At 44.8% G+C, this 27,263-nt stretch overlaps 1 protein-coding gene across 1 annotated transcript in view; it reads right to left on the reverse strand.

Moving 5' to 3' along the window:
* Positions 1–260: 260 nt before the first annotated feature.
* The window catches only part of Slc37a3 (solute carrier family 37 member 3), a 42,789-nt gene continuing 15,786 nt past the window's right edge, over positions 261–27,263 (reverse strand). Inside the window, exons 6-15 of the mRNA XM_090333408.1 lie at positions 26,664–26,809; positions 22,769–22,865; positions 20,268–20,352; positions 18,004–18,179; positions 14,106–14,247; positions 11,537–11,638; positions 10,734–10,781; positions 8,996–9,147; positions 4,191–4,256; positions 261–1,431 (exon numbers count right to left, since the gene is read on the reverse strand). Coding sequence (XP_090189534.1) covers positions 1,339–1,431; positions 4,191–4,256; positions 8,996–9,147; positions 10,734–10,781; positions 11,537–11,638; positions 14,106–14,247; positions 18,004–18,179; positions 20,268–20,352; positions 22,769–22,865; positions 26,664–26,809 — 1,107 coding nt within the window. The 3' untranslated portion in view covers positions 261–1,338. The remainder of the gene's footprint in view (positions 1,432–4,190; positions 4,257–8,995; positions 9,148–10,733; positions 10,782–11,536; positions 11,639–14,105; positions 14,248–18,003; positions 18,180–20,267; positions 20,353–22,768; positions 22,866–26,663; positions 26,810–27,263) is intronic.

Here is a 27,263-nt window from a genome sequence, read left to right on the forward strand (position 1 = left end):
GCAGGCCCTGACCAGGAGGCTCTAGCATCCCGTGGGCAAAGCTGCAGGGGAAGCATCGGATCACAGCTCCCAGACACCTAAAACAGCCACACTTCAACCTGGAGCTGGGCTACAGAAGCGGTATAGTGCAGAGCGCATACACAGCATGTGCAAGGGCCCTGGGTACCACCCCAGCACCACAAAAAGCCCAGTAAAAATTGAACACACAGCACACAGCAGAAACGGAAATAATCAGATAAATATTTTCTATAAAAGTCAGTTTATTTTTCCTTCCTGTGTTTTTCTTTCTCTTTATTTCAGTAAATGAACAACTGCATGATTATATTTAATCAGCATGATTCAATAACGTCAACAAGTTCATCAATGCACCACACTGTGAAATATAAAGCCAGAGGTTGAAAAAATATTCCCTAGCCCAATGCAAACCAGAAATCTCTCAAAATTGCACAACTTCCTCCTTGTTTGCTTATATGATTTAAAATATACAGAACGGCCTTACCACATTGATTACTACAGAAGGGACAGCCTAGCAGACACTTACACGATCATCTGTCTCCTAAGAGGAAAGGGTCCGAGGCCTCGCCATCACCAACCCATTAAGGTGACTGGCGGGCACGCATCACACTAATCTAGTCTTCTGCTGACACGACGTCCTGGAACCTGGCTGTGATGAACAGCCATCCTCTAAGAGCCAACTATGCGGAGGGTCTCAGAGGCCGCTACTGCCTCCTGCCCGTGACTAGAGAGGGAGTCCCACGCTGGAATGTTCATGAAAGGAAGACCATGGCTCCAGTCCTCAGAGTCCTGGCGGAAGGCAGAAGAGAGCAAGCTGCTGACAACTTGTGGAGGGAAGAACAGAGGTGCGACAGAGGCCCAGAGCCACCCGGCACGAGTGTGATCTCACACGCTGACCTAATGTTTGCTCGGCGTGTAGTTCAACCCAGTGCTCTTCACCGTTCCAAAGTGATCCACTCTGCATCATCGCCACAGCAAAGGCAATGGCTCCTGCCCCCCTCCCCGCTCCTGAGGCATAAGAACATGGTCCAAGGCCAACAGTGTCAACGGCGAAAGGGATAAACCTTGCCAGGCCGCAAAAGGACGTGGCAGGTCTACACGCCCTTCAGTACATTCATAAAGCAATGGTTAAAAAATAAAATCATCCATCATTCCTGTAGTGTAAAAAACAGCATGGCCTCCTTCATGGGAGGCGTCTCGGGTGGCTGGCGAGGCTGCACAGGCCTGGTGAGCGGGCACTGGGTCCTCACACAGGGAACTGAAGGCCTAATCAACAGTCCCGGGCATCATCTCGGCTCTCGCCTGCCTTCTTATGGGCACCAGTCACTCGCTCAGTATGTGATCTCGTCGCCTTTGTACAAGAGAGGATATCTCTCTAGCTATTAATGGTGAGATGAACACAATTGTACAGCTTGTCTGTGAAGAGAAAAGAGAATTAAACATGCAGCAAGCATGTATTTCTTCTTGGGGCAGGGTGGGGCGGGGCGGGGGCGGGGAGAGGGGGGAGAGACAAGTAAGTGGAGGGTATTAACCAGTCCTGGGGCTTGAACTCAGAGCCTGGGCACTGTCCCTAAGTTTTTTTTTGCCCAAGGTGAGTGCTCCACAACTCCTAAGCAGGGAACAAAACACCATGTTTCAAACACACTAGATTGGAAAAAGACATTCATTAATTCCAACTTCACTCAAAGACAGGGTTGTTTTTTGTTTTTTTTTCTTTGTGAATCATAGGGCTTAAACTCGGCCTGAGCATTGTCCCTGAGCTCTCCAGCTCAAGGCTACCGCCCTACCCTTGAGCCAAGCCCCACTTCCCATTCTGTAGAGGTTCATTGGAGATAAAAGTCCCAGGCCCAGGTTCTTTTGTGCCTGGGCTGGCTTTGAACCTCGATCCTCAGATCTCAGCCTCCTGAGTAACTAGGATTACAGGCATAAGCCACCATGCTCAGCACAAAGATAACTTTTAAGCCAGAGGCTAAGATCTAAGGATTCAGGTTCAAAGTCAGCCAGGGCAAGAAAGTCTGTGAGACTCTTATCTCCAGTTAGCCACCAAAAAGCCAGAAGTGGTGCTGCAGCTCAAGTGTCAGAGTACTAGCCTTGAGCAAAAAAGCTCAGGGATGGTACCCAGGTCCTGCGTTCAAGCCCCAAGTGGCACCAAAAAAAAAAAAAAAGAAGAAGACAACTCTCACAGGCACTAGTGGCTTACATCTGTAACCCTAGCTACTACTCAGGATGCTAAGGTATCAAGTATCAAAGTTCAAAGCTAGCCTAGGCAGAAAACCTATGATACTCCTCCCAAATAGCAAGCAAAAAGCAGGACTGGAGATATGACTCAAGTAGTAAAGCACCAGCCAATCAAGGAAGGAAGCCAAGCAAGTGCCAGGCCCTATGTCCAAATCCTAGGATCAGCAAAAAAAAAAAAAAAAAAAAAAAAAAAAGAACTAAGGTGCACAATTGTCTACACTGGCTTCAAAACCATGATCCTCAGAGCAGGGCCAGGAGTTTGGCCTAGTGGTAGAGTGCTTGCCTAGCATGCACAACCCAGGTTCAATTCCTCAGCACCACATACATAGAAAAAGCCAGAAGTGGTGCTGTGGCTCAAGTAATAGAGCTCTAACCTTGAGAAAGCCCAAGGACAGTGCTCAGGCCCTGCATTCATGCCCCAGGACTGGCAAAAAAAAAAACCAAACAAAAAAAAAACCATGATCCTGGTCCTCAGATCTCAGCCTTCTCATGAAAAGCTAGGATTACAGGTGCAAGCCATGGGTCCTAACTAAACTCAGGATTTTTTTCTGTAACAGTTTCCAGTGGGATCACAGCAGCTGGTTCATCCAAAAGAGCTCTCTCTGCTTAGCAGAGATGGGGGCTCCATCTTCAGAAGCTGGAAGCGGACACCGGAGTGCTTCAGGGAGTCACTAGTGATACTACCTCCCGCTCCAAGAAGCAGGCTGGAAAATGGCTGCCTAGATACTGAAGGCAAGATACTGAATATGTCCCCTAGAAGACACACCAGACTTTCAGCTGACCTCAGGCACTGCCCCGCCAATAAGAGAATGTAAGAGAATGCCATGTGGGAGGTTCAATAGGAAGCCATCATTAAAAGCACAAGGCCATATTCTGCATTGGATGTTTCCCAGAGCACAAAACCCCAGCTAAGAATGTCAAAACAGAACCATGTCCTCCACTTCCAGGGATCAGGGTGACAGAACTTGCACAGGCCAGAGCTCTCCTGAAGTGCTGCTTTAGCCCCACCTTACTTGGCACCATGCTAACTTCCTTCAGAATTCCAAATTACATTAGCAGACAGACGGCAGCCCAGGAGAACATACTGATTAATGGTTGGCAAGACTTTAAGCCTTGATTTGCTAGAATTAAAAATGGCAATGCTCATTAAACTCAGATCAAAAACAAACTTAGCTCCCTAGCTCTGAGAAAAGTGTGTCTTTTTTGTTGTTGTTGTTCCAAAACTGGGACTCAAACTTGGTACCTGACGCTTTCGCTCACTGGCTAACACTCTACCAACTGAGCCAAACTTCCAACCCCAAAATTGTGTCTTTCAGACTAAGAAAATGTTACTTTTTGGCTGGGCACTTTTGGTTCATATTTGCAATCCTAGCTACTGAGGATTGAAGTTTGAAGCCAGCCTAGGAAGAAAAGTCTATGAAACTCTTACCTCTGATTAACCACTCAGAAAAAGCTGTACGTGGTATAGTGACACAAATGGTAGAGCACTAGCCTTTGAGTACAAAGAAGCTCAGAGACAATGCCCAGGCCCTGGGTTCAAGTCCCAGAACTGGTTTAAAAAAATGTACTTTTAGCCGGGGGTGGTGGCTCACGCCTGTGATCCTAGATACTCAGGAGGCTGAGATCTGAGGATCAAGGTTCAAAGCCAGCTGGGACACAAAAGGACCCGAGACTCTTACTATCTCCAATTAACCTCTAGAAAATGGGAAGTGGGGCTTGGCTCAAGGGTAGGGCGGTAGCCTTGAGCTGAAGAGCCCAGGGACAGTGTCCAGGCTGAGTTCAAGCCCCATGACTCCCTCCACCCCCAAAAAAAGGACTTTTTTACAAATAGGATCTTTACAAGCAATCACCCATTTTGCTGGTTTCAATAAGTGACTTAGTAAGTGCTCTGAACTAAATTAGTTTATAGAGTTAGTTAAAAAGAGGTACACACTTACCATGAGAATGAAAAAGTAGAAAACCCACATCCATCCTAGGTTGTCTTGGATCAAAGATACCAAATACTAAAGAAGACAAAAGTAAATTTAAATTTAATGATTTACTAGTCGGTAGAATAAGCCAGGTACAGGGGTACATACCAGTATTCCCAGCACTCAGAAGGCAGCGCGAGTATGATCACAAGTTCAAGGCCAGGCTGGGCTGCAGTAAGACCTTATCTCAAAAATAAATTTCTTTGTTGTTGGTCCTGGGGCTTGCACTCTGGGCCTGGGCGCTGTCCCCGAGCTATTCAGCTCAAGGCTACCGCCTTACCCCTTGAGCCAAAGTTCCACTTCCTGTTTTCTGGTAATTAATTGGAGATAAATCTCACAGGCTTTCATGCCATTGCTGGCTTTGAACCGTGATCCTCAGATCTCAGCCTCCTGAGAAACTAGGATTACAGGCCTCATTTTTTGGGGGGGCGGGGGGCAGTCCTGGAGCTTGAACTCAAGGCCTGGGCACTGTCCTTGGACACTTTTTGCTCAAGGTTAGCACTCTTGCCACTTGAGCCAAAGCACCACTTCCAGATTTGTCTGTGTATATAGTTCCCGGGAATCGAACCCAGGGCTTCATGCATGCTAGGTGAGCACTGTACCACTAGGCCATGCTCCCAGCCTCAAAAAATTTTTTTAAATAAAATGAAGTAGCTAAAAAAGTAGATTTCTCCCTCTCTTTTTCCTTCCTTTCTTTGTGTGCTCATAATAGGACCTAAACTCAGGGCCTCACTCTCATTAGGTTTTTTTCATTCACAACTAGCATTCTACTAGTTGATCCAGGCCTTCAATTCTAGCTTTTGTTCTGGTTAACTAGTGATATGAATCTTGAGGATCTATATGCCTGAGCTGGCTTTGAAATCTATCTTTATGCCTCAGCCTCCTGAAGAGTGAAGATTACAGGTATCTACCACCAGCACCCTGCTAAACATGACCATTTTAGAAAATACACGGAGAGTAAACGTTTTCCACATTTACAAAGCTTTTCCACACATTTTCACATAAGCTTTTTTTATTTACTCATTCACTCATGTATTCATTTTGTGGACTACAGGAACTCACAATGTAGTCCAGTCTAGCCTGGTACTCACAATCTTCCATTTTCAGACCCCAACCCCTGGAATTACAGGCATGCACCATACCCAGCACCATCTAAATTTCTCTAATTTCATTTTGTTAGCCCATAGAGTCTAATATAAACCCTACACAGTAGAATATCCAAGTTCAAAGGGTAGTTTTGTCTTTTCTAAAACAGAAAGATGAGTATCCTCAAGCCTCTCCCACCATGATTGTCTTCCAATGGGAAAGGTATGTGACAGATGTTTTCAAAAACAGCTCGTCTCTAGACACACCACTCGCTGTAGGCTATCTCAACTTTGCTATCTCAACATTCTACAACATATTCCTTTACTTTTTTATTTTTAAGCCAGTACTGGAGCTTGAACTCAGGACCCTGGTACTCTTAACTTATTTTGCTTAAAACAAGCACTCTATCACTTGAGCCACAGCTACATTTCCAGCACTTTGGTGGTGAATCAGAGATACGAGTCTCGCATGCTTTCCTGCCCAGGTTGGCTTTCAACTTCAATCCTGTCTTCTGAGTAGTTGGTATTACAGGCGTGAGCCACCAGCACCCAGCTACTTTACTTTTAATTATTAAAAAGAAACTGATAGTGTTTAATCCTTTTTTCTTTTATTAAGGCTAATAATATCTGATGTAAAATTTGTCATTTCAATCATTGTTCAGTACACAAGCCAGTGGCAAAGGTTAAATGTACAGCACTGTAAAAACATCATCACCCAGTAAACTCTACACCTGTGCCCCTTCTCACCCAGCCCCCTGTGGCCACTTTCTGAATCCATGCATTTTCCTGTTCTAGTAACAGGAATCATGTACGTTTTATGTTTTTCTATCTGGCATAATTTATTTTGCAACAAGTTTTTTTCAATTATATTATATTTAAGCAACTGTATAAAAGAGTTGCCATTCAACAAATCAGTTTCTGTAAGTACAATATACCTTGAATCTCCCCTATCCCTCCCAACTCAATCCCTACCCACCTCAATTTTCCTAGTTTCATAGGATATATGTCAAATATTATGACTGTATTTTCCCTACTTTCTCTCATTTGGTATACAGTTTTAAAGTTTCAACCATGTTGTAAGCATGAATTAGAATTTCATTCCTTTTAATAGTTCAATAGTACTGCACTGAATGGACATGCCATTTTACTTATCTACTCGTCATACAGTTGTTTCACCTTTTTGGTTATTAGAATAATACTACAATGAACAATGGCACACAAATATCTGATTCCTGTTTCCAATTTGGGGGTGAATGTCCTACAAGTGGCATGGATGGGCCACATGAGAATTCTAGGTTTTAGTTTTGGTTTTTACTGAGGAAATACTGTTTTCCACACAAGCAGCACAATTTTTTTTTTCTCTCCAGTAGTGTAAAGACTGATTTCTCCGTGTTCTTACCAATCCTTGTTATCTTCTGATTTTCACATCGCAGCATCTTAGTAGGCAGGAAACCAATTGTATTCTTTTTCTTTTTTTGCAAGTCCTAGGGCTTGAACTCAGGGCCTGAACACTATCCTTGGGCTTTCTCAAGGCTAGAGCTCTACTACTTGAGCCACAGCACCACTTCTGGCTTTTTTTCTATGTATATGGTACCGAGGAATTGAACCCAGGTCTTTGTGCATGCTAGGCAAGCACTCTACCACTAGGCCAAATGCCCAGCCCAACTAATTGTATTCTTGATTTGCACTTCCTGATGACTAAGAATACTGGCAATCTTCTCATTTGTGTTACTGGACATATATAAATATATATCATGAATATCTGTTCCTATTTCCTTCTAAGTTTTACAATTTTAGCTTAAGTCTTTGCTGAGACAGAGGGAACAGGAATTTGAGACTGCTCTCATCACCCATAAAAGCTAGAACACAGTAACTCTCCAAATTCTGACTACAAGTTGTTGTTGTTGTTTTAAGAACTGCTTTGCTAATATATAATTTGTATAACATATATAATTTGCCTAACACAGCTCAATGGTTTTTAGAATGTCTGGAATTATGCAACCCCTCTAGACATGACTTGATGTAATTTTACCAGGTTATCACTGGCTCTAAAGGAAATCTTACATTCCTCTGAAGTTCCTTCCCACCCCAACTCAACCCTATACAATACCAACCCTATCTGGACATCTCATGGGAATGAAAGTATATATGACGCAGTCTTTCATGACTGCCTTCTACTCAGCACCAGATGTCTAACTATGTAGTAGCATCTATCTTTCCTTCATTCCTTTCTCGGTGCTGAATAATACTCCATGGAATGGATATACCATGAACTGATAGATATTTGAGTGTCTCTACTTGTAGTTAACATGAGCATACAGTTGTGAACATTCACATGGAAGGATGAAAGTGGACATTTGTTCTCATTTCTCCTGGATACATGGAAGTTTAGGTCTTTTCTATTTTTTTGGGGGGGTGGGGGTGGGTCATGGGGCTTGATCTCGGCCTACGCACTGTCCCTGAGTGGCTAGGATTACAGGTGCGAGCTACTGCCCGGGATATTTTTTTCCCCCAGTCCTGGGGCTAAGCTCAGGGCCTGAGCAATATCCTTGGTCTTTCTCAAGGCTAGAGCTATACCACCTGAGCCACAGCACCACTTCCATTTTTTTCTATGTATGTGGTACTGAGGAATCGAACCCAGGTCTTTGTGCATGCTAGGCAAGCACCCTATCACTAGGCTAAATTCTTGGCCAGTTTAATCTTATTGAGGGCTGGGGATATGTGAATCTGCCCTAAGGCCAGGAGCTGATCCCCCCTTCTATAACTCAGGAGGCTAAGCTCTGAGGATTCCAATTGAAAGCCAGCCCAGGCAGGAAAGGTCATGAGACTCTATCTCCTATTAACTACCAAAGAAGCCCGAAGTGGAGCTGTGACTCAAGTGTCAGAGTACTAACCTTGAGCAAGAATAGGGGAGAAGCAGTAAAGTCTTTTCTGGACTCGGAGGAAGAGGGAGGCCAACCCACAAGTGCAGAGTGGCTGAGAGTCAGGCTGGAGTTTCATAGAGTCTGTGGTTTCACCCCCCCAGGCAACTGGCATGCATTAAACACTCAACCCTGCTAACAATGCTTTACTCCTGATGGAAAGACATGCTTCTCCAACCATGAAGGTGAGTGGAGAGCCTAGCCACATTCAGTTAGGGGCCTCAACACTGGCAGGTGAGACATTCTAAATAAAGTACATTCCCAGAAGTGTCTGTTCCATTCGCCAACTTCACATCAGTGAGGAAGGACAAGTGGAAAATGCCACCCGTGGAAAAGGAACCAGAGTCCTGTCCGGGCTGTGGAGAAGAATGTGTGCAGGTGTTTGTTTGGTAGGGAAACACAGGAGATTCCAAAGGCAGGAAAAGTGTTTCACTGGTACGCCCCTCCCTTGGGAAGAAGGGGGCAACAGGCTGGGGTGAAGGGGCAGACTTGTAAAGTCTTGGCAGACAGGAATGATTTAGAAGTGAAAGTGGAAAGAAGGAAGTTAAGAAGACAGAGGGCCTTCCACACAGGTCCTCATTCTCTTGGCCTTACAGGAGAATCAAAACCTAAGGCTCTGGGAACAGTGGTCCCCAGCACACGAGCGCCACCTGCTGGGGCCCAGGAGGCCAGCATGGAGGGGAGGCAGCAGGGAGTCCCAGCCCCTGGCCTCCCCTCTCCCAGGGCTCACAGCAGCCCAGCCCAGCAGCTCTGCTGTCTGTCTCACCTGGCCCACCGCAGCTCCAATGCTCCCTGTCCCATCCACAATCCCTGTGACCGTGGCCAATGCCTCACTGCTGCCTTGAATTGGCTCCTGGCGACCCAGGTCTGCAGAAATGGCTGAGCTAATCATGTTAGAAGGTCCACCGATAAAAAACCCTGAAATACACAGATAGAGCAGGTGCCTATTATAACATGAAGTCACAATAATATTAGCAATCTCCTGGATAAGGCAAAAATAGCAGTGCAGTATTTTTAACTTAATATGTTAGAGAAAATAAGGAAATTCTTCCAGATCATTTCATTTCCGCACTAATTAGCATATACTTTGCTGGAATCCCTTCTTGAACTATGTGGCACTGTAATAATAGAATCTAAAGAGATAAAAATATAGTGAAACAGGCAGCCTTCCTGACTCTGTGAATTCTGAGTTCATTAAGTCACTGTGTGAGCTTGTCAAGTTCTATCACAAGAGTCCCTGTCACCTGAGCCCTTGACCACCCCACATCAACAACACAATGAAAAACAGTGGAGATGTAAAGGTCACTCCAAAACTGCAGGGACTTTAAATACCACTGGCGTCTTCCAGGTGGCCCCAGAATCTGGCTTGACTTGGCTCCCATGAACTGGGTCGCATGACTGGAATGGGTGCCAGATGCCTTGTGCAGCCTGAGCAACTCATACTCCCTGATAGGAGCTGTAAAAACAAGTTATTTTTCCATATTATGGTATCTAACTGGACCCACTACACCCAGAAAATAATGGCCAATTCCAACACAGGAAGAACTGACGTGGCTTCTTTCCAGATCACTTCCTGAAGTCATATCTGGAGCTGCGGCTACAACCAAACTTTTCTAAACTCTCCCAATATGGGTAGTTTCTGTTACATGAGGCCTGAGGAAGTCACCCAGGAGCAGAAAATAAGTAGAACTGGAAAGAAAGGTACTTCTATTGTTAAGGGGAGCAGTGAATGGCACTATCCAGAATGCCTAAGAGTTCCCTGCCCCATTGTGGAAGGTCAACAATGTTAAAGCAGCCCAGCCACCTTTGCCCTTCTAGGGAGGGGCAACCTTGACCTCCCCATATCCTCTTGGGTGGAGGAGGGGCCAGCTCTGTGTGGAGACCTGCCCAATTTGCGCGCCAACTCCAACTAAGGTGATAGGTAAATTCAAACATTGGGCTGTAACCGTATTGGCTACCTGCATGTGGTCAGAGCTGACTATGGTCCCTCTGTGTATGTGATAATCCCATTGGCCACCTGTGTGTGGGTTTTGCTCTTAAAAACCCAGCGTGAGGCCGGGAGCTTGGCCTAGTGGTGGAGTGCTTGCCTAGCATGCACAAAGACCGGGGTTTGATTCCTCAGTACCACATACATAGAAAAATGCTGGAAGTGGTACTAAGGCTCAAGTGGTAGAGCTCTAGCCTTGAGAAAGTCCAAGGACAGTGCTCAGGCCCTGAGCTCAAGCCCAGGACTGGGGGAAAAAAAAAAAAAGTGAAGCAGTCACAGCGTCAGCTCCCGAGTCTGCACTGTGTCCCTGGCCGGTCAGTTCACCATCTACTTCCCCAATAAATTCACCTTTTTATAGGAGACTGTCTCTGTGTGGTGGACTCTGGTGGGACGTGGAATCCCCACCTGGAGGGATGTGGAATCCCCTCCTCCTGACCCCATAACACTATCATTTGAGATCTCCATAACTAAGGCCTGAGCATCAATCTGAGAGAAATGGTTTCCAGGAAAGCTGTACCTGTGACAGTCATCAGAAGTGCATTGATGGACTTATCATTCGGAGACCCTGTGAGGAGAAAAGACAAGATTTGATGACTTAAAAGCGGTTGTAAAGTCAGGTGTGCAATCCTAACTATGCAGAAGGCTGAGCTCTGAGGCTCCAAGTTCAAAGCCAGCCCACTAAGTCCATGGGATTCTTATCTCCAATTAACCACCAAAAGGCTAGACATAGAGCTGTGACTCAGGTGGTAGCGCACTGGTCTTGAAAAGGCTAAGTGACAGAACCCAGGCCCTGAATTCAAGACCCAGTACTGGCACAAAAAGGAAAAAAAAACAGGGGTTCTGCATGCCTGTAGACTCACAAATCCCTCCTAGAGACAACAAAGAGAGTTGAACTCTCTCACTGCCTCTCCCAACTTTTATTTGTAATGTCTGTCTCAAGCTAATGAGACTTATAAAATAGAAACTCTACTCATCTTTAGCACATACAGCAAGCCTACTAATTACCATCTCTCCCCTCCTGAAACTTCACCATGTTTTACTGTTTTATTGCTTCTTTAATGCTGCCCCTCCTGGAGCCACCCCTCAAACAAAGCAGTACACTCCCAAGCCAGCTTTTAAACAAATCCACAAAGTAGAAGAGAGGCCTGCTTCCTCCCTACACAAATAAAGCATGGATGACAGCTCCCAGGCACTCCTCAGATGACAAAAGGGTGGCATATCATGCCTGGCAGCGGGAGGCAGGGTTGATTACTAAGACTGTGCAAATGCATTTGCTTGCTCCCAAGAGACAGGAAACAGAAACGGCTAAGGAATACTCACGGCTATACCCAACCAGGGACCCGATGGCCAGGAGCAGGCTGAGGGCCAGCACCGGGGCTCTCCTCTGCAGTATGTCAGAGATGAAGCCTTGGAGAGTTCCTCCTTCAACCACAGAGCACATGGCAGTCAGAAGCAGTGCTCAGGGAGTACAGTGGCCCCACACAAGCTCCCCAGACACTATCCCTGAGATCCTTCTTGCTCAAGGCTAGTGTTCTACCACTTTCTTGAACTCAGGGCCTGGGCACTGGCCTTGGACACTTTTTGCTCAAGGCTGGCACTCTGCCACTTGAGCCACACCACCACTTCTGGCTTTTTCTGTGTATGTGGTTCTGGGGAATCGAACCCAGGGCTTCATAAATGCTAGGGCAAGCAGTCTACCACTAGGCTATGCTCCCAGCCCAATAAATAACTTCTTTCTTTTCTTTTCTTTTTTTGCCAGTCCAGGGGCTTGAACTCGGGGTTTAAGCACTATCCTTGGGCTTTCTCAAGGCCTAGTGCTCTGCCACTTGAGCCACAGCACCACTTTGAGCTTTTTTGTATGTATGTGATACCAAGGAATCAAACCTGGGTCTTGGTGCATGCTAGGCAAGAACTCTACCACTAGGTCAAACTCCCAGCCCCTCACTTCTGGTTTTCTGAAGGTTAATTGGAGATAAAAGTCTTACAGATCTGCCCGGACTAACTTAGAATTATGATCCTCAGATCTCAGTCCCTAGTGGTCGGAAAAGAAAAAAAAAACAGAAGTGGCACTGTGACTCAAAGTGGTAGATTTAGCCTTAAAGGTTCGGGACCTCAGTTTAAAGTTCCAGAATCAAGAACAAAAAAAAATAATAAAATAAAACAAGAAAATAAATACAATAATAACTTTTTTTACTTTTGTTCTGTGATTGTTTTATAGTGCTAAGCTTGATCACATGCAAAGCAAGTACTTTACCTGTATCACTAAGCTATATCACCAGCCTAATTCCTCTCCTCTCTTTTCTTTTCTTTCTTTCCTTCCCTTCCTTCTTTCCTTTCCTTCCTTTCTTTTCCTTCTCCCTTTATTTTCCTTCCTTCCTTCTTCCCTCTCTTCACTTCCTTCTTTTTTTCTGCCAGTACTGGGGCTTGAATTCAGGGCCTCACACACTTGCTTGACTTTCTTGCTTCTGGCTGGCATTTTACCACTTAAGTTACACCTCTAATCTGGCATTTTTGCTGGTTAACTGGAGATGTAGCAACATCACCTTTGGCTCTGGACCTAAGAATAAGGGCAGTGACATTCAAATACAGGACCAGTGTATCAAGTAAGGCTGTACTATATACTTTCCATGTGATAGGGAGCTTAATCTCACCATAATTCTAAATGCAAACTCATACAGAGACTAAGGTGTACGATGGTACCATAGCTATGTAATAGGGAATACCAAGCCAGGCACTAATGGCTCCCATCTGTAATTCTAGTTACTCAAGAGCCTGAGATCTGAGGCTCAAAGTTCAAAGCCAGATCAGGCAGGAAAAGTCTATGAGACACTTACCTTTAGGCACCAAAAAAGCCAGAAGTAGAGGTGTGGCTCAAGTAGTAGTGCACCAGCTTTAAAGCCCATGAGATTCTTATTTCTAATTAACTACAGAAAACCAGAAATGGCATTGTGGCTCAAGTGGTAAGGGCACTAGCCCTGAACTCAGGGATAGTGCCCAGGCCCAGAGTACAGGCCCCATGACTGATTTAAAAAAAAAGAGAGAGAAAGAGAGAGACAGTGCCCTAGCCCTGAGTTTAAGCCCTAAATCGACAAAAAAGAAAACAAGAAAAAGAAGCGAGCAAAACTCTGCTGTATACAATTGTAATTGCAAAGCACCCACTTCTAGGACCTGACTATCTACCACCGAGGTAGATTTGTCACTTTCTTGGCTAGGATGCCTCTTCCAAGCAAGACAGGAAGGAGCCAAAATGAATATATTCCCATTCTAACTTGGACTTCTCACACAATCAGCCTGATGACCAAATATCATGGGAAGAGGACAAAAGGGTTGCATTTAAGGAGACTGCTAGCTTTCTCAAGACAAAGAACATGATCCATCAGCACTGTCTAAGAAAAGAGAGTCCATAAGTCACAGCTGTCTTGCTGAGTCTTCCTCTCAATGGCCTTTTTTTTTTTAAGTAGTTTGGTTGTTTACTGGTAAGGCAGTTTAGGAAAATCTGACTCCATACTCAGGTATGGAGTGAGTAATAAACCTTAAATGAAGCCAGATTTCCTAACCCAGAAAGAAATGACTAGTCACACTAAGTCTTTACCATACTAATGGCCTGGCACATTGGCCAGACGTTTGTGGCTCACACCTGTAATCCTAGCTTCTCAAGAAGCTGAAAGCTAAAAAGCAGAGTTCAAAGCCAGCCAGGGCAGCAAAGTCCATGAGACTCTTATCTCCCAACTAACCACTAAAACGCTAGAAATGGTACTGTGGCTCAAAGTGGTAGAGCACTAGCCTTTAACACAAAAGCTCAGAGACAATTCCCAGGTCTTGAGTTCAACCCCCAGGACTGGCACAAAAGAATAAAGGAAAAAAAAAAAAATAATGTGCATAAGCATACCTATGATTCCACCAACATCATACCAGATTGATAGCTGGTCAGCTTCCGCCTCCTTCCATCCAAAGTTGTTACTCAGATAAAAGGGCAGCCAGAAGAAGAAGGAGTAGTTCACCAGCTTCAGGCAGGCATAGGCCAACGAGTACTACAAGAAAAATACAGTTCCCAACAGGTACTGCATGAGCATACCTCAGGTAAAGTAAAACACAAGTCTCTTTATCCTATTAGCTTCTACAAAAATCACTGGAATAAAAAATATACATGGAGCCGGGTTCGGTGGCTCATGCCTGTAATCCTAGCTAGTCAGGATACTGAGATCTGAGGACTGAGGTTCAAAGCAGGCCAAACACTAAAAAGTCCGGGAGACTCATCTCCAATTAATCACTAGAAAACAGGAAGTGGGGATGTGACTCAAGGTGTAGGGCAGTAGCCTTGAGCTGAAGAGCTCAGGGACAATACCCAGGCCCAGAGTTCAAGTCCCATGACCCACAACACACACACACACACACACACGAAGGAATCTCATGGACTTTTCTGCCTGATTTGGCTCTAAACCATTATTCTCTAGATCTCAGGCTCCTGAGCAACTAGGATTACAGGTGTGAGCCCTGGCACATATCTTTACGCATGGCTATTGCTTTTTTCTTTTATTTTTGCCAGTTCTGGGGCTGGAACTCAGGGCCTAGGTACTGTCCCTGAGCCTTTGGGTGCTCAAGGCTAGCACTCTACCACTTGAGTCACAGCACTGCTTCCGGCTTTTTCTATGTATGTGGTACTGAGGAATCGAACCTGGGTCTTCATGCATGCTAGGCAAGCACTCTACCATTAGGCCAAACTCCTGGCCTGCCCATCGCCTGCCCCCCCCTTTTTTTTTCTGGCCAGTCCTGAGGCTTGAACAAGCTTGAACTATCCTTGGGGCTTTCTGCAAAGCTAATGCTCTACCACTTGAGCCACAGCGCCACTTCTGGCTTTTTCTGTGCATGCAGTACTGAGGAATCAAACCTAGGACCTCTTGTAAGCACTATATCACTAGGCTACATTCCTGGCTCCCACACAACAATTTCTTAATTAACTGACTCCAGTTCCTTCTATAATTTCTCTGGTAGAGCAATGTATTTGTTTCCTCATTCAGACAAAAATGAGTGTTTTTCAGGACATCAACTAACATTAGCCACTAGCAAATAAATGTAGCAAACATCCCAGTTTTTGCTGCAATGTTAATATGGTAAACCATGGAGAGCAATGTGACTCAACCACAGATTCAAAGTTGAAAAAAAGAGAAGTGGCTCAAGTGGTAAAGCACCAACCTTAAGAGAAAAAGCTAAGAATAACAGGGGCAGTGGCTCATGCCTATAATCCTAGCTACTCTAGAGGCTGAGACCTGAGGATCACCATTCAAAGCTGAAGGGGGGTACAAAGTCCAGGAGACTCTTATCTCTCATCGCCAAAAAATAGAGCTGTGGCTCAAGGGATAGAGTGCTAGCCTTGATCAAAAAAGCTCAGAGACAGTGCCCAGGGCCTGCGTTCAAGCCCTAGGATCAGCATAAAAGTAAAAACAAAAGTGAAAGAGCTGCAAGTGATCAGTGGCTCAAGTGAAAGGATTCAAGTAAGAGACAGAGATAGAGAGAGGGAGGGAAGGAAGGAGGGAGGGAGGGAGGGAGGGAGGGAGGGAGAGAGAGAGAGAGAGAGAGAGAGAGAGAGAGAGAGAGAGAGAGAGAGAGAGAGAGAGAGAACCCAGCCCCTGAGTTTAAGCCTCAGAACATGCACCCCAAAACAAACAAGTTTAACACAAGCATCTGCATTGGACCTCCTTTCTGATTAGAGCTCCCCAGGCCGAGGCAGAGCAGAGCATGACCAGGGGATCAGAACAAAGGAACATGGTCGCCAGTGGCCTCTCAGCTCTCTTTTTGAAGGAAGGCAGTTACAGCTGTGTCACGTGTAAGTGTCGCAGCTCAGCCACCATTACTCTTACCAGGAAATCCTGACATTTAGCATCAAAGGACAGGGGGGATGCAGAGGGGCTGACTTCAAAGGCTGTCTGCCTAGCATATTCCTGCAGCAGAGTTGGCAGCTATCCCCTGCGGACACGTGTTTTAAATGTGTGCCCCTGGCAGGCCAGCAGACACCCCCTAGAGAGGCAAACCCCAATCACCAGAGCAGGCTGTCCACACAGCCTGCTGGAGACAAAGGAGGAAGCCGAAGAGGCTTCCTTTAAGTCCCAGCCCCCAGCCTGGGAACAATGGACTGGGAAGCACAAAAGACTCACTAGAACAGTTCCGCATTTGCTCACCACAAATTTAAGTCAGACTATAGGTAGCAGAGAATCTGAATAACTAGTTGGAAGGTAAGAGCTCAGAACAAATCTAAAGAAACCAAAATTTCTAAGGATTAAAGAAAAGCAGGAACTAAAACACGCTTTAACATACACTGAACTACTCATTTGAAGTGTTATTTCTCATCGCTGCAGGGCACAAGCAGAAGCAAAATGATCAGTGTGACATAAGATGGCTCAGACTTGCTGGACATCAGTGGCTCACTCTTGAAGCCTAGCCACTCAGGAGGATTGTGGTTCAAAGCCAGCCCAGGCAGAAAAGTCCATGAGACTCTTATCTCCCATTAACTACCAAAAAGCCAAAAGTGGAGCTATGGTTCAAATTTGACTAAAATAAAAACAAAAACAAAACTCAAGAGACAGTGCCCAGGCCCAGAGTTTCTGCTCCAGGACTGGCATAGAACAAAAACAAAACCAAAAAGCTAAATGACAATACCGAGGACAAGTCGAATCCCCAGTGCCAGTATCCAAAATTAAAGATGAGCCATGCACTGGTGGCTCATGCCTATAATCCTAGCTACTCAGGAGGCTGAGATCTGAGGATTGTGGTTTAAAGCCAAGTCAGGCAGGAAAACCTATGAGACTCCTATCTCCAATAAACTACTCAGAAAAGGCTGGAAACAGCACTGTGGCTCAAGTGGCAGAGCTCTAGCCTTGAGCACATAGAGGCTCAGGGAGAGCGTCCAGACCCAATTCAAGCCCCATAACCAGCAAAACATTTTTTTTAAATTAAGGAAAAAAAATAAGAGGCTGGAAGTTTGGCCTAGTGGTAAAGTGCTTGCCTAGCATGCACGAAGACCCAGGTTCAATTCCTCAGTACCACATACAAGTGGTAGAGCTCTAGCCTTGAAAAAGCCCAAGGACAGTGCTCAGGCCCCAGGACTGGCATAAATAAATAAATAAATAAATAAGAAGTGCTCTGCTTTTAACCATCTAAAACTAGGACAAACAATCCTTCCTAGAACAAATATGGGGAAGTAATGTAGATAATAAAGCCTTTAAGACCTTTCATAGTCTATGCGAACTTCAACATATCCAAAATACCTGTTTAAAAGAGTTTTGCTTTCTTGGCTACCTGCTAAATCAGGCTGGGTTAGTATATCATGGCTCCTGGGTAGAATCTGATCACACCCACCTGTCCCATGTGGCCTGTGGCTTTCTTATGCTATAGATAGCTCAGTTCCTCCAAAGATGAAACCATTTACTCTCCCACTTTGGGAAAACAGGCTGCTGACCTGAACAGGCTATGAGGGACTCCATATAGCATTCTTCTGCTAGGTCCCTAAAATTAAAGCAGCTCGGGCCAGGAGTTTGGCCTAGTGGTAGACTGCTTGCCTAGCATGCACGAAGACCTGGGTTCAATTTCTCGGCACCCCATACATAGATAAAAAGCCAGAAGTGGGGCTAAAGCTCAGGTGGTAGAGCTCTAGCCTTGAGGAAACCCAAGTACAGTGCTGAGGCCCTGAGTTCAAGGCCCAGGACTGACAAAAAAAAAAATTATATACCTCAGACATAGTACTCCCAGGAACTAGAATCCCCCTGGCAGCAGAAGACTGTGCCAGTCCTTACCGGTATGACTCCAGGAAGGCAGCAAGCCTGGTGAAAGCCTATTGCCTTCACGTGGGTAACAGGGTTGTCCTCCTGGACTGAGTAATTGGGCTCATATTCATCTTCATTCTCGGTATCATTAATTAGTGGCCTGTGTGAATCTTCAAAGTTTCCTTCTGCCTCCTGACCGGTGACACCTAAAACAACAGTAACAGCCACCAGTTATAGATTACCCACTGTGTGCCTATATCTAGAGTGCCTACTATGTGCCTGCACTGTGTTATGGGCTTTGCATGTATCACAGTCTTTATGAGGTCAATATTATTTTTATGTCTATTTTATAGAAAAAGCAACAAAAGTTTAGACATCAAGGTCAATTAAGGCCCTGAAGGTCACATGGTCTGCTTAATTCTACCACAAAGATGGAGCTTCCGTGGCTTCATCCATATACATTCTGCATTTAACCATAAGTAAATATCAAACTGAATCACTTTTAGGAAGGAAAAGAAATCAGTATAGCGCTAGGCGCTGTGAGTCATGCCTGTAATCCTAGCTACTCAGGAGGTTGAGCTCTGAGGATCATAGTTCAAAGCCAGTCCAATTAACCCATAGAAAATGGTAAGTAGTGCTGTGGCTCCAGGGTAAGGGTGGTAGCCTTGAGCTGAAGAGCTCAGGGACAGCACCCAGGCCCACAGTTCAAGCCCCACGACCCACCAAAAAAAAAAAAAGAAATCAGTGTCAAGATGTGAAATTAAAAATACAGACCTGTTTGAAATTATTTACATGTGTCAAAACAGAACAATGATACCTGCAGAAATTGTCTTAAGGAAGCGTGAAAGATAAGGTAAGTTTGATGGGGATACACTGTAGAAATATCACAATTAAGTTCCTCTTATACAATTAATGTACAGTTAATGTAGTTTTAGGGGCCAGGAGTTTGGTCTAGTGGTAGACTGCTTGTCTAGCATGCACAAAGACCCGGAGTTCAATTCCTCGGTACCACATACACAGAAAAAAGCCTGAAGTGGTGCTGTGGCTCAAGTGGTAGAGCCTTGAGAAAGCCCAAGGACAGTGCTCAGGCTCTGGGCTCAGGGCCCAGGACTGGCAAAAAAAAAAAAAATAATACATTCATACTAATTGTTAGGCAGTGTCCCAACTATAAGAATCATTCATAAGCCGTAAGGTGGCAGCTACTCAGAAAGCTGATGTCTGAGAATTACTGTTCAGAGCCAGCCTGGGCAAACAGATCTGAAAAACTATCTCTAATAACCAGCAAATACTATAAATGGCCTGACCCCTGTAGCCCTAGCTATTCAGAAGACTATGAGCTGAGGATCAACGTTTGAAGCTAGCCCTGGTAAGAAACTCTGTGAGTCTCTTCATCTCCAGCTAAACACCAAAAAAAAAAAAAAAAACAGAAGGGGTGCTGCAGTTCAAAAATGGTAGAGTGCTAGCCTTGGGCAAAAAGATGCTCAGGGACAGTGTGTGGAACCTGAGTTCAAGCCCCAGGAGCAACACACACACGCACAAAAGCTGGAAATGGAGGCATGATTCAAGAGGTAGAGTACCAGCCAGGAATGAAAAAAAAAAAATTGAGAGCTGGAGATCCTGAATTCAAGTCAAGCCTTAGTCTTGCACGTGCGCATGCACACGCACACACAGTGTTTTCAAATGCTTGGTTTTCCCCTGAACTGCAAAACTGGCTTCCCTCAACACTGCAGTGGTCCCAGGCTTAACACCCTTTTCTTTTTTTTTTGGCCAGTCCTAAAGCTTGAACTCAGGGCCTGAGCATTGGCCTTGGGCTTTCTCTACCACTTGAACCACAGCACCACTTCTGGCTTTTTTTTTTTCTATGTATCACATATGTAGGTCTTAGTGCATGCTAGGAAGCACTCTACAACTAGGACAAACTCCTGGCCCAACAGAGCTCCTTTAATTCACCAAAAGAGGCACAGAAAACTTCCCAAGAGCCAGGTGCCAGTGGCTTATACCTATAATCCAAGCTACTCAGGAAACAGATCTGAGGATCACAGTTTGAAGCCAGCCTGGGCACCAAAATGTCCATAAGACTCTTACCTTCAATTGACCGCCAGAAAACCAGAAGTGGAGCTATGGCTCAAAATGGTAGAGTAGCCTTGAGTGAAAGAGCTCAGGCACAGCACCCAGACCCTGAGTTTAAGCCCCATAACTAACAAAAAAAAAAAAATTTTCTTTTCCTCGCCCCTTCCTCAATTTCCCTTGGCCCCAAGCAGTTAGACACTTTGAAGGACGAGACAGCTTCTTACCAATTTCCTCTGGTGACACTAGTAGTCCAAAGAAGATGACGATCCCACCAGCAAACTGCACAGACGCGGTCACCAGAAAGGCATACTGGAGGGACAAGGGGAGGTGGCTCTTACACATGTGGTCAGCACAGTACATTCAGTACGGGGTAAGGAGTAACAGGGAGGACAGAGAAGTGGCATTATGGCTCCAGGGGTAGGACAGTAGCCTTAAGCTGAAGAACTCAGGGACACCGCCCAGGCACAGAGTTCAATCCCCACTACCCCCCCCCCACACACACAAAATAACGAGAAAAAAGACTTGGGCTGAGAGTGTGGACTAGGGGTAGAATGCTTGCCTAGCATGCACTAAGCCTTGGGTTCAATTCCTCGATAGCACATACACAGAAAAAGCTGGAAGTGGTGCTTGTCATCCCAGCTATGTGAAGATGGTGTTCCAGGCCTGTTGTGCATAAATGTGGAGCCCTAGCAAAAAAGTAACTAATGCAAAAAAAAAAAGTGAGGTTCATGTGGCAGAGCACCTGCCTTGCTAGAACAAGACTTGTGAGTTCAGACCAGGAGTTTGGCCTAGTTGGTAGAGTGATTGCCTATCATACATGAAGACCCAGGTTCAATTCCTTAGTACCACATACATAGAAAAAAAAAAAAAAGCCAGAAGTGGTGCTGTGGCTCAAGTGGTAGAGCTCTAACCTTGAGAAAGCACAGGCACAATGCTTGGGCCCAGAGTTCATGGCCCAGAACTGGCACCAAAAAAAAAAAAAAAATGGTGAGTTCAAAGTCCAATACAGCCCCAAGAAAGTCCCTTACCTTTTTTACTCAAGGCTAGCACTCTACCAGTTTAGTCACAACTCCACTTTCAACTTTCTACTGATTAAGTGGAGATCACAGATCTCTTTGTTCAGGCTGGCTTTGAACCATGATCCTCAGATCTCAGCCTACTGAGTAGATAGGATTACATGCATGATCATGTTTTCAGTCTTTGGCTGTGACAGTGTTGCAATATCCTTGTATATCCATCACTTTGTAGTACTAAGTACCTGCACCTCATTAAGTCCTGGCTGTAGAATGCTTGGATGCAGTAGGTGTAACTTGGACAAACATTGCCAAAGGAACCTAGACAAAGTTTGTACTCTACTAGGGGCAATGCCTATTGTTCTCAAGAAAGCAACAGATTAACAACCTTTCACATGTAACCAACCTAACAAATATATAATGTAAATTTTCTTTGTTTCTTTTTTTTTTTTGCCAGTCCTGGGCTTGAGCTCAGGGCCTGAACACGGTCCTTGGACTTTATCAAGGCTAGAGCTCTACCACTTGAGCCTCAGCACCACTTCTGGCTTTTTTTCTATGTATGTGGTACTGAGGAATCAAACCCGGGTCTTCATGCATGCTAGGCAAGCACTTTAACCACTAGGCCAAACTCCCAGCCCCTCTTTGTTTCTTTTTAAGGTGCAATTGTAACCTAATTTTGCTATTGAAAATTATCTGAGCTCCACCAAACAAGAAATGCTCACCTCTTCTTGCCAGTATTCTAGGCACACAGAAAGGGCCTTAACATTCTTGGGGTAAAAAAATACACTGTGTGTGTAAAACAAAAGCAGGTTTATGTGTGTAAATCACTTTAGTTCCCTTCCCATGTCCAGTGTGTTCAGATGTTCTGTCTTTGTCAATGGTGGTCTCCTCACAAATTTCTGGGTGTCCTTTACATTGCAGGGAGATCACTCATTAATCATGAGTTGCAAATACTTTTTAAAATATTTTTAGATGTACAGAGATAATGTACAGAGGGTTGCAAATACTTTTAAATTGGTTGTAGGTCTTTGTATTCTTACTACAGTGGGTTGTTTTTTTGTCATGAGTCATTTTTATGTATTTGAATTTAGAGTTTTTCTACTCTTAATATAAGTATTAAGCCTGCTCCTATACAAGCATAGCTTTATGTCTTTTTTTCTGTTTGTTTTTTGCAGAGCTGAGGCCCAAACTTAGGGCCTTGTAAACACTCTTCCACTAAGCTAAATCCCCAATCCTATCTATGTTGTTTTAAATTTCTTCATTCTTTTTTCCCTTTGGTAGTACTGCCTTTGAACTCAGGGCCTCACATTTACTTGGCTTGCTTGCTCAGCTGCCACACTACCATTTAAGCCATACCTCCAGTATAAATTACTTTATCATGTCAAACACTGGTGGCTCACACCTGTAATCCTAGCTTCTCAGAAGGCTGAGATCTGAGGATCACAGTTCAAAACTGGACAGGAAACCCCATAAGACTCTTATCTCCATAAACTACTCAGAAAAAGCCAGACATGGTGCTGTGGCTCCAGGGGTAGAACACTAGCCTTGATCAAAATACTGTCAGGGACAGGACCCAGGCCCGGAGTTAAACCCCAGAAGCAAGGGGGGAAGGAAGGAGAAGAAGAACTACTTTATCATACAAACTACACAACACACACACACACACACACACACACACACACACACACACAGAGTTGGAAAGAAATACCCACCTCATATCCGAACTGCAGAACAGATGAGGCTAGGCATGCTCCCAAAATATTGCCCACTGAGGCACAGGCACTCCAGAGACCAAAAATGACACCCCGGCTAAGGACAGCAGTGGGAGACAGAGGTTGAGATCATCAAAAGAAACCGTATGTGCAATTCAACAATAAGAATAAAGCATTTAATTCAAAGCTTTAAAAACACACCAAAATGCTCTCAGGTGTCTTCTGAGACTGTGTGATATGGAAGTTCAATTTAGGGGTGGGAGAGAGCTCGCCTCACCAGCCCAAGGCCCTGGCTTCACTGTAGGGCAAGTAGAAGGAAAAGGCTGAATTTATATTTTGTTCTATTTGATACATTTACTAATGCACAGGGTTGGGGGTTGGGAGCTTTTCTATGGTTAGCTCTTTCAACATTTTTCTACCTCACTAGGAAGAACTTTAGAAATGAACAGGAAGACCACACACTGAGAAACAGTCTGTGCGGAAGGCTGAGGTCTGCCACTTCCACTTGTGTAATTACACCCCAATCGCAAGCCAAGTGGAGGGCTCTCATCTGTGGGAAGCTGTGGTCTGGAAAAGACTGGGCCAAAAAGCACAATTATGGTGGAAGGTCTGGATGCTGTGCAGGTAGAAGCCACTGTCCCAAGTCTGGATTCATCTGAAAAGCCACGCCCCAAAGGACAAGAGTAGCAACACAACTCAAAGTATGGGCTTAGACTATGTAGGGGCAGCCATGATCACGTCCCTTTCAGATAGCCTCTCAGATGCCTCTAGAATGCCCAATGCCACAAAAAATAATAAAAACGCATAACGTGAGTCACAGAGAGCTGGGTGCCAGGGCTCAGGCCTCTAATTACTCAGGAGGCTGAGATCTGAGGACTATGATTTGAAGCCAGCCCAGGAAGACAAATCTGAAATTTTCATCTCTAACAACCAAAAAGCTGAAAGTAGAGATGTTCAAGTAGTACAGCACCAGTCCTCAGCAAAAAACTTAAGGGACAGCAGCTAGGCCCTCAGTTCAAGTCCCAGTATTGGCACAAAAATAAAATAATAAGTAAAATACTATAGCCACAGCCTGGTGGCATAATTAAGTATACCTGTCTAACAAGTATGAGACCCTGAATTCATATCCCAGTATTATATATATATATGTTTATAAATATAGTAATATAGTCACATGCAATCATAACGTGTATATATACTATATGAACATAAAGTATATGTATGTGCACATACACACATATACACAGGTGACAGGTAGGTGTGGGGCCACATGCCAGCAATCTCAAGAGGCCAACTTCAAACTTGAGGACAATTTAGCAAGATACTATCTCAGAAATAGAACAGTTTGGGGCCAGGAGATTAGCCTGGTGATAGAGTGCTTGCCTAGCATGCATGAAGACCTGGGTTCGAGTCCTTGGTACCACATACATAGGAAAAAAGCCAGAAATGGTCTGTGGCTCAAGAGGTAGAGCTCTACCTTGGGAAAGCCCAAGGACAGTGCCCAGGCTCTGAGTTCAAGGCCCAGGGCTGGCAAAAAAAAAAAAAAAAAAAAAAGTTTTGTTTAAATGTTTAAATAAAACTAATAAAAACAGGTCTGGGACTATATGTAGCTCAGTGGTAGAACATTGCCTAGCCTGACTGAGGGCCTGTACACAAATCACCAGTACTACAAAAAGAAAACCTAATAATAATAATAATATATTCCAAAAGGAAACTGAAGTATCCTAGGGGAATGTTTTACAACACAGTTCTGTAAATCCAGGGACGCCAGTGTGGGAAGGAAACAGAAATCACTAAACACACTGACATATAATCAAAGCGTTCCTAAGTGGTGCTTATTCTAACCACAGACATTTTATAGGTAAACTTTCACATTGTTACAGATCGTTGAGGATCAAGGTAACCCCACTGTGGAAGTGGGTAAGCTGGAAAGCCGAGAAGCAGCCAGAGCACTGTTCAACGCCACAGCAGGGGACAAGGGCTGTGGCAAATACTGCCTGCCACGTAAAAGAGTAAACAGATAAAAAGACAGAGGACCACACAGCAGTGACTATGCATCTGACAACATAGAAATATGGAGCCTGGAAAAATGCTAAAATCCAAACTAACAATGTTCCCTAAATGGGAATATCAATAACAACGATAAATCACAAAGCAAGTCTGGCTGTCGATTTATGTCCAATGATAGGAATTCAGCACAACTTCCCAAGGACCAGGAGCAGGCACACAGCCTCACCCTGCAGCTTCTGCCACACACCCAAAGTCAAACATAACCTAACAACTCTGGGGAGAAGAGAGGGGGTCAATCTACGCTTGTTTCACCTGAATCTTATCAGAGCCACTGCCATGTGTCCCAGAATAAGTCATATGGCTAACTACGGCTCTGCTTCCTCATGTTTAATGTAAGACTAGACTACACCAGCAAGTCTGAGTGATCATGGAAAAGAAAGGCAAATCGTTTCTTTTTTTTTTTTTGGGGGGGGGTGTCATGGGGCTTGAACTCTGGGCCTGGGTGCTGTCCCTGAGCTCTTCAGTTCAAGGTTACCACCCTACCTCTGGAGCCACAGTCCCACTTTTCATTTTTCTAGTGATTAACAGGAGATGAGTCTCTTGGTCTTTAAGTGCCCTGGCTGGCTTTGAACCTTGATCCTCAGATCTCAGCCTCCTGAGTAGCTAGGATTACAGGTGTGAGCCACCATGCCGGGCTAGGGAAGGCAAATCTTACAGAAAGAGACACAGGGGAATGGCAGATGGAACTGACATAGTCTCTGAGGGAAAGATGAATTTGAAAAGCACAAACTAAGCCAGACTGTGGTGGCTCAAGACTGTGATCCTAGCTATTCAGGAGGCTGAGATCAGAAGATTGCATTCAAAACTAGCCTAGGCAGAAAAGTCTATGAGATTTTTATCTCCAATTAACCAGTAAAAACCTAGAAGTAGAGCTGTGGCTCAGGTAGTAGAACGAGGCCACAGCTTAGGGATAGTACCTAGGACTTGAGTTCAAGCCCTAGTAATGGTAGAAAACAAAACAAAATAGAGACATACTACCTTAGCTCACACCCCAAATGAAGAAGGCAGCAGTGTTAGGAATGTGCCTCACCGAGCTAGACCCCTAGGATGACAGCATTCTAGTTCACTCTCATGGGAACCTCAACTCCCACCTCAAATGTGACAGTCTACCTATAAGAAAAAGTTGCGTGCTAGTGGCTCACATCTATAATCTTACTCAGGAGGCTGAGGTCTGAGGATTGAGGTTTGAAATCACCCAGGGCAGCAAAGTTTCTTGTCAGTTGTGGGACTTGAACTCAAGGACTGGGAGCTGTCCCTGAGCTTTACCTCTCTGTGTGACAGTGCTACTACTGGTTTTCTGGTAGTTAATTGGACAAAAGAGTCTCATAGACTTTCCTGCCCAGGCTGGCTTTGAATTGTGATCCTCAGATCTCAGCCTCCTCAGTAGCTAGGATCACAGGTGTGAGCCACAGGCACATGACTGTCAAAACTCATATATCACCAGTCAACCACCAAAAAAGCAGGAAGTGGAGTTGTGGCTCAAGTGACAGAGCACCAGCCTTGAGAAAAAACAAACAATACAAAACAAGAGATGGGGGTTGGGGGCATGGCTCAGGTGGTAAAGCACCACCCAATGGGTGAAAGCTTCAGACACCGAGTTCAAGTCCCAGTCCCAGGCAAAAATATAAAATAAAATGAAAAAACAAGGGATAGTACCCAGACTCTGAATTCAGTATTGACACAAATAAAAGAGAAATAAATCTAACTTAACATAAATTAATTGAAGGAAAGAAGTGGGCAGTATCTAAAGCATCATTACATGACAAGGCTGAGCAATCCAACAAAACCTATAAGGATAGCAATGGAAGAGGAGGAAGTGGCATACCCAGCTTTGCCAAACCAGTTGCCCATCACAGCTACCACACAGGGCCAGCCCGTGGACTGCAGCAGGCCGTTCACAATCCACAGGCAGCAGTAGAACCATCTGTTGTAGAAGTGCAGCCATTCTGTGAGAGTGCCAAACAAAAACACCTTCGAAAGAAGGAAAGGAAAAAGGACACATGATGTCCACACGCATGCTTCAGAACATAGCACTTCCTGCCAGACTACACTGGGGACACCAGACCCTTGCACCTTCGTCAGGAAGAGCCAACTATTAAAGCACCGGGTGCAGAACTGGTACAAGGAGACAGCCACCACCAACCAGAGAAGCAAAGATACCAAATGACTAAGTCATTATATTATCATTCTCCCAATTTGTATCTTCAGTTCTAAGAAGTTGCCAGGCACTTGGGGCTCCTGTCTGTAATCCTAGCTACTCAGAAGGCTGAGATCTGAGGATCATGGCTTGAAGCTAGCCTGATGGGGAAAGTGCATAAGACTTATATCCAATGAACCCAGAAAAAGGAGGAAGTAGAGCTATGGCACTAGAGGGTAGAGAATGAACCTTGAACAGAAAGTTCAGGGACAGTACTCAGGCCCTGAG

The sequence above is a fragment of the Megascapheus bottae genome, chromosome 5 (genome assembly GCF_031878675.1).
Source record: "Megascapheus bottae isolate mThoBot1 chromosome 5, mThoBot2.hap1, whole genome shotgun sequence".
In the NCBI taxonomy this organism is placed as follows: Eukaryota; Metazoa; Chordata; class Mammalia; order Rodentia; family Geomyidae; genus Megascapheus; species Megascapheus bottae.